This window comes from Ambystoma mexicanum, chromosome 1p (genome assembly GCF_040938575.1).
Source record: "Ambystoma mexicanum isolate Mex_15411 chromosome 1p, UKY_AmexF1_1, whole genome shotgun sequence".
In the NCBI taxonomy this organism is placed as follows: Eukaryota; Metazoa; Chordata; class Amphibia; order Caudata; family Ambystomatidae; genus Ambystoma; species Ambystoma mexicanum.
In genome coordinates, this window is record NC_090921.1 from 29,753,273 (window position 1) to 29,764,852 (window position 11,580).

The 11,580-nt window shown below is 46.6% G+C and overlaps 1 protein-coding gene across 1 annotated transcript in view; it reads left to right on the top strand.

Annotated features, from left to right (window-relative positions):
* LOC138565103 (uncharacterized) overlaps nt 1-10,505 on the top strand; it is a 35,201-nt gene extending 24,696 nt beyond the window's left edge. The window contains exons 2-3 of the mRNA XM_069642955.1: nt 3,180-4,246; nt 8,569-10,505. Of these exons, the coding sequence (XP_069499056.1) occupies nt 3,211-4,246; nt 8,569-8,846 (1,314 nt within the window). The 5' untranslated portion in view covers nt 3,180-3,210 and the 3' untranslated portion in view covers nt 8,847-10,505. The remainder of the gene's footprint in view (nt 1-3,179; nt 4,247-8,568) is intronic.
* The last annotated feature ends 1,075 nt before the right edge of the window (nt 10,506-11,580 follow it).

Below are 11,580 nucleotides of genomic sequence, written 5' to 3' on the forward strand. Positions count from 1 at the left end.
ATTTCTTAAAACCTTCATCAATGCATCCTTCAACACAAACTCAGTCCCGACCAGCCTAAAAGAAGCCTGGGTGCGCCCTCTTCTCAAAAAACCCACTCTAGATCCTGAAAACGCCAACAACTACAGACCCATCACAACTGTTCCCTTCCTGCTTAAAATCCTTGACAAAGTTGCGTACACACAAATACAGCAATACCTGGAAGAAAATCGCATATTAGGAAAAAGGCAATCAGGTTTCCGCCCAGGACATGGGACCGAATCGGCCCTACTAGATCTCAAAATCCAACTAAATGACATCATGGACAAAGGTAAACCTGCACTCCTGCTAGACCTATCTGCCGCCTTTGACCTGGTCAATCACGATATTCTAGGCACACAACTCAAAAATGAAGCCCACTTCTCGCCAGAAGCCATCTCCTGGGTCAAATCATTCCTCGAGGGTCGATTCATGAAGGTCTTTTCTGACTCGGCGAGCGCCACCCCTACCACTATACACTGTGGCGTCCCACAAGGGTCCTGCACTGCCCCCACCTTATACAACATCTTCACCCTCCCACTGTTCAATGACCTGGACCGTCGTCACATAGCTTACACCAACTATGCTGACGACACGCAAGTCCTGCTCCCTCTCGCAGGGAACTATGAACAAGACGCAGCGGCATTAACCAAGATCTATACAGCCATCCAAACCTGGATGGCAGCCAACGGCCTCTGCCTAAACGGGGACAAAACAGAGATCCTACTAGTTGGCACCAAAGAAACGCTAAACAAACTCACACCGCGGAACAAATCCTTTAACATAGACAACTCCACCATCACAGTCTCCACTTCAGTTAAAACGTTAGGAGTATACCTTGACTAACTCTCTCCATGACATGACAAGTCAATGCCATAGCCTCCTCTGCTGCACTTACCACTAAAGTAATCAACGCCGTTAAACCCTTCCTATCCACAAAAAACTGCCTGGCCGTAGCCAGAGCCACAGTAGGCACCAAATTGGACTACTGCAACGCTCTCTTCCTGGGCACATCTGCACAAAACCTAAAAAAAATTGAAAGTCGCACAAAACAATGCCCTAAGAGCAGCCCTAAGCATCCCTAAAAAGGAAGCACATCTCTCAAGCCAGGAAAGAAGCCCACTGGTTACCCATAAAAGAAAGGATACTATTCAAATCCATGGCCATCACCCACAGATGCCTTTCTGCCAAGGCTCCCCCCTATCTTTCTGAAAGAATCCCTCTTAACACATCCACCAGACCCACTAGGTCACACTTGACGAACCAGATCTATGTACCCACATTCAAAAGAAGCAAAGCTGGTGGGTCTAGCTTTCAACACTTAGCACCCAAAAACTGGAACGCACTCCCTACCGCGCTAAGGAACGAAAAATCATGCCACGCCTTCCGCAAAGTACTCAAAACCACGCTATTTAACTCTACCCAATCCTACTGTACCCTCACAACTGTATTTAAATAAGCACAACTGTAAGTAAATATGCAAAAATGCTCTGCACTGTATTTATATATACTCCATGTACGCCTGTAACAAGTAAGATTGCTTTCAGCGCCACGATGCCCCTGGGCAGATGTGCGCTATACAAATCCAAATAAATAAAATAAGTTTATTGACTCTCAATGCAAGTTGGTATCGTTGGAGAGACACCGGCAGCACCCCACCCGGCAGGCATTAGATCGCCTCTTACCGCTAAACATAAAACACACGCATGTCACCCAGCCTCACACCAACATTCCAATCCAGGAATGCACTCAATTCCAATCCGTGCGTGCACTCCCCATCACATCCATCATACTTAAGATACAACAGAGACATTTGAAGGTAGGGTTAGTGGGATGAGAATCCTGGTGGTGGTACATCTGGTTTGATTTCATTGTATTACTATGGATCGGATTAGTTGCTACTATCCTTTCTTGACCGTCTGACTGTTATGGGTGTTAGCGCGCCGCACTCCCTGCTATATTGTGATGAACTTTGTATAATATGGTTGGGTGTGTCTTTTCTCCTCATTGGGTCTCGGAGCAGGGGTTGGTGGCCCCTATTCCCTTGCTATCTATGTAAATGGGTCTGTTGGAGCTTGGTTGTAGTACAGGGCCCGGATGCTATTGATGGGTCATCAAAGTGCTTCCATCTTGGTCTGCCTATGTATTCAGTCTTTAGTGTCTTCTTCTCATGGCCACCTCTCATTATGTGGTTTGGTATGTCGTGGAGAGTCTTCCTTAGATTCGGTTTGTAGTCGAATGACGGGATCAGTATCTTCATTCATCCTTATTTTAGCTGTGTCTGTCCCTATGGGTGGTCTTGGTTACGCAGTGAAGAGCCAGGATTTGAGCAGTTTCCTGAATAGTAGGTGGTTTCTTGTGTTACGTATGTTCTTTGGTAAGTTGTTAAAATAAAGTATGGAGAGTCATAAGGACACACATTAAAAAGAAAGGGTGAGTGGGGGAGGGGAGTAAGTGTCTCTTCAAAGGGGACTGGAGTCCTGTGGGTTGGAACATAATGTACCTTTGCTTGGGTCAAGCCTCTCCCCCCGCATCCCTCTTCCCCTCCCCCCCCCATTATAGTTGCCTGACATTTCCTGTGAAAGCAGTGCTATCTGCCACTGTGGCTTTTTAAAGCCATCTTTCTTTTCACCCGTGTGCAGGCTTTTTGCTTCTGATGTTTAAAACCCTTGCAGGTCACAGGATTCTCTCATTTTTTAGCAAGTTTGCATTTGCTTTTGGTCCATTGATAATAAGGGTTGGGCCCCCTTCCACATAGTTCTTTAATTTGACGTGAACAAAAGCCAAGCCGTTTTTCGTTTGCAGTGTTTATAGGGCTGCTGTTCATGTGGAAAGGAGAGAAAACGCCGTTTTTGGCTATATTTTTGAAATTCTTGCCCCTCATGTGACATAAAAGTAAAACAACGCCGTTTTTGATTGCAGTGTTTAAATTATGCTGTTCAAGTGAGAGGGGCTTCAGTCTAGGGCCTTTAAATGCACCCCACACAAGGGATGCCTGAGGGTGTCTTCATAGCCTATAATTGAGATAGTACACAATAATTAATTCTATTTATTTCTTGTTTGAAAATATCTTCCTGTCCCCGCAACTTTTCTGTTGTGTGTGTGTGTATACAAGCATTTTGACCATTGCCAGATTTGTTAACATACATTTTCACATCTGCAGAGGCCAGAGACGACTTCGTCTAAATGTGTAAATGGAGAGAAGGAAGCCGCAGCAATTGTCTGAGCGTTTAGGAGCAACACCAACAGTCTGTCCTACACACAGCCTCTCTACCGTAAGAGCCATACCTGAGCTTCGCTTCCTGTCTGAAGACTCTGAAAATGTGGGAGCAGGGGAATGGGGAGCACTAATAAGGAAAGAGGTTGGGAAGCTACCAATGCCACACTCCATAGCTGAGGGCTCTTCCCAAAACCCACAAACTATCTCTGAGTTTGTACCTCCTAAAGGGCATTTCCCCAGCATAGGTGTCTTAGCCACGCTAAAGCACCTGCAGGAAAAAATGGATCACTTGCAGAATACTATGGAGGACATGCCCCTGAAAGTTGCCGAGATTATGAAACAAAGCTGGCTAACAAAGGGTCCAGATTACCTGAAAATGTCTGAGCAGACGGTTGGTGCAGCATCGGGCCGAGAGTGTAATCTAAAGGGATTTCCTCCAACTCTTTTTCACGGCAATAGAGCAGAGCTAAATCTGTGTCTTCAACAAGTATTTTCTGATGTACAGAGCCAAAATCGGATCAAGTGCACAACACCTGTCAATAATGATGGGTGCAAAAAAGCAAACCAGTGCATTCAACCAGGGATTACTGATGGGCAGGGTGAACAAGAAAACCAATACATACAACCAGTGTTTGGTGATTGGCAATGCCAGCAACAGAGCCGGGACGAGCGGCCAAGCTTTTTTGATGAACAGAGCCTTGAGGAGAGTGTGTGCAGTCAACCAGTGTTTACTGAAGTGCAAGACCCTGATCAAAGCATCAAGCTTGAACCATTGTCCCCCAAAGAGAAGGAACAAGAGGAGAACCAAGGCCAACGACAAGTCCTTTGTTTAGGACGGGGACAAGTTCCGAGCTACAAGGTAGACCAATGGTGTTCCTCTGGAGAGGGTCCCGCTGAGCCCTCAATATCCCTGGCATCATCCACTCTTCCTGCACATGAAGCTGCCTTGATAGACTCTTTGCCAAGAAGAAATGAAAACCCAAAGACACCCCTGTTCAAAGCCACGCCAGGTATGTTTGTTGCACCTTCAATTCTAGTCCAGAATAGAATGTGAATTGCCAATGGAAAAGTGTTTCTGATGCTTGTGAATCTGCTTAGGAACACATGCTTTGCATATAGTCTGGCATCTAGTGTTAATCGCAGAGTATTGCATCTCGTCCAGGCTAGGATTGAAGTGCAAGTGTAAATCAGTGTTTACATTTTCCAGCTACCAATAACCACAATTCCAGCTTTTTTGTGAAGTCTTTTTGTGTCAGATTTATGTGATGTTTGCCTTTGAGAGGAGCAGGCACATAGTCACTTGTTCTCAAAGTAGTATGATTTCAATCCATCTGATGTATGAACGTGTGCAGGACAGTCTGTGTGTAGAAGGAGACCTGAAGTTCAGGCAGGATCTCATGTATGAACGTGCACAGGACAGTCTGTGTAGTAGGAGACCTGAAGTTCAGGAGGGATCTGATGTATGAACGTGTGCAGGACAGTCTGTGTAGAAGGAGACCTGAAGTTCAGGCAGGATTTGCTGCTGAACTGTGCAGGACAGTCTGTGTAGTAGGAGACCTGAGGTTCAGGCAGGATCTGATGTATGAACATGGGCAGGACAGTCTGTGTAGTAGGAGACCTGAAGTTCAGGCGGGATCTGATGTATGAACGCGCGCAGGACAGTCTGTGTAGTAGGAGACCTGAAGTTCAGGCAGGATCTGATGTATGAACGTGCGCAGGACAGTCTCTGTAGTAGGAGACCTGAAGTTCAGGCGGGATCTGATGTATGAACGTGCTCAGTCTGTGTGCAGAAGGAGACCTGAAGTTCAGGCAGGATCTGGTGCTGAACTGTGCAGGGCAGTCTGTGCAGTAGGAGACCTGAAGTTCAGGCGGGATCTGATGTATGAACGTGCGCAGGACAATCTGTGTAGTAGGAGACCTGAAGTTCAGGCGGGATCTGGTGCTGAACTGTGCAGGGCAGTCTGTGCAGTAGGAGACCTGAAGTTCAGGCGGGATCTGATGTATGAACGTGCGCAGGACAATCTGTGTAGTAGGAGACCTGAAGTTCAGGCGGGATCTGATGTATGAACGTGCTCAGTCTGTGTGCAGAAGGAGACCTGAAGTTCAGGCAGGATCTGGTGGTGAACTGTGCAGGACAGTCTGTGCAGTAGGAGACCTGAAGTTCAGGCGGGATCTGATGTATGAACGTGCGCAGGACAGTCTGTGTGTAGAAGGAGACCTGAAGTTCATGCAGGATCTGGTGCTGAACTGTGCAGGGCAGTCTGTGCAGTAGGAGACCTGAAGTTCAGGCGGGATCTGATGTATGAACGTGCGCAGGACAATCTGTGTAGTAGGAGACCTGAAGTTCAGGCAGGATCTGGTGCTGAACTGTGCAGGGCAGTCTGTGCAGTAGGAGATCTGAAGTTCAGGCGGGATCTGATGTATGAACGTGCGCAGGACAATCTGTGTAGTAGGAGACCTGAAGTTCAGGCGGGATCTGGTGCTGAACTGTGCAGGACAGTCTGTGTAGTAGGAGACCTGAAGTTCAGGCAGGATCTGATGTATGAACGTGCGCAGGACAGTCTGTGTAGTAGGAGGAGACCTGAAGTTCAGGTAGGATCTGGTGCTGAACTGTGCAGGGCAGTCTGTGTAGTAGGAGAAATGAAGTTCATGCGGGATCTGATGTATGAACGTGCGCAGGACAGTCTGTGTAGTAGGAGGAGAACTGAAGTTCAGGCAGGATCTGGTGCTGAACTGTGCAGGACAGTCTGTGTAGTAGGAGACCTGAATTTCAGGCGGGATCTGGTGCAGGACAGTCTGTGTAGTAGAAGGAGACCTGGAGTTCAGGCGGGATCTGGTGCTGAACTGTGCAGGACAGTCTGTGTAGTAGGAGACCTGAGGTTCAGGCAGGATCTGGTGCTGAACTGGGAAGGGTCTAAAGATTAGGCGGGATATCTAGAGATTTTCGGTGCATAATCTTGCTCGGGGTGTCGAAGAGACAGATAGGGACAGTGGTCCTTATTTTGGGGAGCAGGGATATGATTTGTGTCATTTTCGTTTGAGTTGTAGAAACATGATTCCTTTAGCCAAGTCTTGCTCACTTATATTTGGTGCGGCTCTAGAATTTCTCAGGGCAGTGGGTTCATACTTTTAGAGTGAAAATATCCTGGCATGGTCAATCCAAGCCATTGGGGAAAAACCGAGGGTCTATCAGAATAGAAGTTGACTTTCTTTCAAGATTGTGAAGTTCTGCCCCCATGAATCCGAGTCAGATTCTGTGATGTTGGTGTAAGGAGACCCTTTATGTGGTGGTTGCGGTGGCCCGATCTATATGATCTGTGGTTACAGTGGGTGTGCATCGGCTTCCTCGGCCCTAATAAGGACACTGGAGTAGAGGTCCTCCGCTTCCCATCTGAAAGCATTCAGCTGTTCTCACCCTCCACCGAATATACCAGGGCTGGTTCTACATGCAGGCATTTCAAGCTCCTCATTTTGGGGCCTGTTCCCACTTATACGGGGCCTGCTGCCGCCTGTCCTTCCTAAGCTTTTCATACTTTGTAAGTCTTGAAAATCTTAAACCCCGGAGGCGAGCGTGCACTCTGCAAGTATGAAAAATGTCAGGCCTGACTCAGCCCTTCATCCTACAGTGGTTGATCATTTGAGTCTTATTAAGTAGCTTAGCGTAACTTTATTAGGGGGTTATTATTATCAGGGTGTTTATTGAGCGCAGGCCTAGCTTCAGGTAGCAACGGAGCACTTTACAATAATATGGGGAAGAATACGTTTAGAGAGCAGAGAAACAAGAGTGGGAATCTAACAGGAGAGGGAGGGCTGGCAATAGTCAGCATTGGATCTACAAGTTATGGGGGTGGGGGGGCTGCCCAATATCAGCTTAGGGGGAGTGGATGCTGTATGGACCTAGGTGCTAGGGAGGAGCCATTACTCGAAGGAGAGGGTCTTGAGCTCCTTCCTGAACTGTAGCCACGAGGGGGAGGGAATATTGCAGCGACTATCAGCGGGTGGAATCTAGCATGAATCACTATATCAAAATGTGATGTTTTGATTAAGGATGTTTGCCTCTCGAGATCTTGGAGCACACAATCAATGTAGGGGTAAAAGCCAGGCACTGATGTACCAGGGATCCCAAGTGTTAGACACGGTTTTACAGGGTTACACCCTTACCATTCCACAGATTAAATTCCTGTTGCAACCTTTCTGGCAGCTCTCCAGGTTCGGATGCGCCTGGACCCTTCCACGAGCTGAGCTCCTACCCCCATTCAGGAGGATCATGGACGGTCTTATGTTTGTAAGGAGAAGGCTTCATTGCCCTTGTGCTGGATTTCCTTTAAATCTGTAACCCATGTCGTAACATGTGAAAACATCTCACCAATTTAACGCCACACATGGAGGGGGAATAAGGGGGTTTCGTCCTCATATCCTGCACCCTCCCGCCATACTCTAAAACTAGAGTATATTTATATAATTATGACAGTCCTGGATATTAAATCATTGTTTCTTCTTTAACCTTGGGCACTGTTAAGTGGGTGCAGTGTTTTCACAACAAACCCAATAAAATACAAACAGTGCAACACTCCGCGGTTTGGTGTTAATGTGTGTCCAGAAAATCCACCAAAATCCTGTCCATGGCGAGAATCGACCCAGGCCAAATCGGGGATCTCATCGGTCTCTAACCTAAGCCTTGTGTCAGGCGCCAATAAACATTTAAAGACGCAAGCTACAAGTCAGACATAAAGTGTTTCTTGCCTCCTCAATTTTCCACATGCACACATCGCACCACTTTCTACTACTCGCTAAGAGTCAAATATTACTCACCAACCTCCCAATGCTTCTAGGCACTCTCCTTGAACCCTGCGGCTTCTTAAAGTCCTTCTTTTATTATTGCAATGGAGCCCTTGGGTCGCACATTCTTGTGAAACTTCTGCACATTAGTGTTACACATCTGATTTCAGACGAGGAAAATGTGGGTATAATATGTAAATAGGAGCCTTGGTTCAAGATGCTGCAGGCCCCCCTTGCTATGCTGCAGGCCCCTCCTGCTATTCTTAGTCCTTGCCTGCCTTGTTGGGGGGGGGGGAGACAGTGTTTTCTCATTGAGGACAGGCATAATACTCATAATGCTTGTGTGGTGCTTCATCCAAGATTCTTCCTTCTTATGAACCCCAGTATTTATTATAATAGTAATGAGTAGGTGGGGGTGCAGTGTGTTAGACCCTCAGAGCTGTAAGTCATGAATCGGATTCTTTGGCTGATGGAAGTAGGTCCTCGCACTGAATGTATCATCACTAGGTGAAACGTGTTCGCTTTAAAAAGATGGATTTTTTTTTCTGTTCAGGGTCTGTGTGTGAGATGCCTGCGCTGATGGAAAGGATTAAACAAGAGACATCTGTTGAAGACTTCCAGGGTTCTGAGGAGAGAGCATGGATAAACAAGGAATCTGCACTATCGTTCACAGACAGCCGAGACTTGGAGTTGAGGACATTGGTTCGCCACTTGGAGGAGGAAGAAGGGAGTGCTGTCGGAAAGGCTCGGAGCGCAACGGAGAAGCTGGTTCAAGCGACTCCCTGTTCAGAAAATGGAAAGTATTTTAAAAAGCAATATGTGTCAAAATGAACCCCCTGTGTTGTGCGTATTGATAGTGTGAGGTAGACATGGCATCCATCTTAGACACAGACACGAGTGATGCAAGTTTCAAAAACCTTTGGTATTGCAAAGGGTTGGGAGAATTCCAAACTGGCCCTAACCCTATAATGGGAGTAGTCTCGACTATTAAACCAATAACAAATAAGTCCAAGTCAGTCTGGTCAAAGTAAACAGGCCTACGCTAAAAACTATCCTGGCCCTCCTTCTTAAATAAAGGGAATACATATATGGAAAATTGTCTCAAAAGAAATTTCAGAATGGCTTGGGCAACAACTCCCTTTCCCATGGTTGGAAACACAGGGTCTCGAGAATATCTTAAAAGGATAGGTGGTTGGCACAGTTATATCAATCTGGCACACTTCGCTTACTGGTACAATTCAACATTTCAAGCTTGGGCTTCAAGCTTCTGACAGTTCAATAAGTTCTTTAGGCTTTGTCGGCCTAGCCACAAATGCACAGTTCAACTCTTAACTTATACTTTACAACACTTCAACGCATGCTTCCCACTGCTGGCCGCGAGCCTGTCTTTCTTTGTGGGAGTTCCCTTCCCCAAGACACTTCCATACAACTTTTATCTTGCCTTACTTTCACTGTCGAAGACTTTCGAAACTGCAAGTATTTTACATAGACCTCTGCATGACCACCTCGACCTTAAAAGGGTTTCTTTTCACAGTTCAATTATATTTCACTCGGGCAGGCCCACAGCCCCACAATTGCAAACAGCGAATGCCCTTCGCTGACAATCTTCAACTTTTAGTAACGCGGCACATATCTCTCGACTTGCATGCCTTTTCTTGTAGTATCTTTGACCATCATTAGTTCATGAAATTTTTCTTACTGAAGCCTTTTCCAACGTGCCTTCCCTTTATTGGCCTCTGAATACAGTTCCCTTTCTTCCTTGGGCTATGGGCTTTTCCTGTGCCCTTCTCTTCTTGTCTTTAGATAGTGCTTGTTCTGCATTTTTCACACTGCTTGACTTTCATCCATTCACTTGTTTAAGGGGAAAAGATTTTTGTCACTTAGCATTTCCATCACCGGTTCACTTTAAAACATCTGGACAATGCAGTTACTTCTATTCCCATTTGCGGGTGCCCGCTTTACTACCTCAAACTCTATTTCAAAACATTGTGCTTCCAACCGCTCTCCAATTTGGAAAGTAAGCTTTTCTATGTCTCCTGCATGTTGCACGGCTTGCTTTCCCTTGTTCCTTGTCTTCCAACAAATTCGATTGGAAGTGTTACAATCTAACAGTTCACAAGCAGTAAGTGTTGCCTGCAACATACTTTCAATTGCTTTAACAAAGGTTGGCTACTTTAACTACTCGTGTCAGTTTCATCCATTCAGAAATGTACAATAATGCTTTCGGTTTACTTGTAATTGTTGCAGCTGACGGATCTACGTGATTCTTTCGTTGCGGAAAACTCCGCAACGGAAAAGCTTGCATGAGAAATGTGCGAACCACAAAAGGTTCACACATTTCCCATGCGAACACGCATTGAAACGCCCACAACACACCCCCACCCACACCTCCAACATACCCAAACCCTACTTACCTTTTGAGACGCTGTGTCCCTGCGGCGCCAGTTCCGTTTCACTTCCGTGATCAATAACCGGCGTTGCAGGGTCCTTTTTTTTGTAATTCTTTTATTTTTATTTTTTCGGGTGTGGGGGGCAGCCCCCGCTGTCCTTCTTTTTTTTTAAAAAAAAAATGTATATTGTTTTTTTTTTACTTCCCACCAAAGGTTCGAACCTTTGGTGGTAGCATTTTTAGGACTTTTTGTACATGCAAACTTTTAGATTCGGTAAAGTACAATACTGCAGCCGACATTCACCCTCTGCAGTAAAGCGGTTCACTGTCTTTCTTCCTGCTGACACTCACTGGCTCATGCTCCTGTTCTGGTGACAATGCTCGGCTTTGCAAAGTTCCCGCTCTGCTCGCAGGAGTTTTCACACTACCCCTTTGACATCCCAGTGTTCAGCCAACACCAGGGGGTTCTAAGCACTCGCAGCCGGCATCCTGGCAACGGCCCAGCTCGGTACAGCTTCCCCGTCGCAGGCCCTCTGGCTCCTTTGCCAACCACCAGACCCCTATCTTTACGGGGTCCTCTGTCTCTGCGTCCTCTGCTGCACAGTCCTGCTTCCCTGACTACGCCTCTCCTGCTGCCCTCCAACACTTTTGTGCTCCACCTTTTATACTTAATACAGCCATCAATCTTGTTTAGGTGTGTGTAATTGGAATTAAGTACCTGACTTTGCCTGACCCGATCAGTGCGACAGAGCCATTGACCAGCACATGTGGTACTCCTCACAGTCTCACTCTTCCTCGTCTCAGTCTGTTTTGCACAGAAAGGGGAGTGGGAGGATATGGGATGTGCAATATCCCATGAAGGCAGAGGGACTATGGGATAGGTAGATCAGGGACAGAGGGATACCATGTCTCGCCCTCGGGTGTCTCTTTCCCAATCTCTGAGGACTCACTACCCAAGTTGTCCACCTCCAGGTTCTGTATCCAACAGCGATGGCTGTCACCTGGCCACCTGAACAGAGGATCCCCAGGGAGTAGTAAGGGGGGGGGAAACAATCACGGTTTTCACAATAGAAAGGGTAATGAATTTGCAGGCAAAGATATACAAGGGAGGGTACGAGGGCAGTGACATTGGAAGCCAGAAGAAAAATAACTTCAGTCATGGAGGGCAATGTAGCA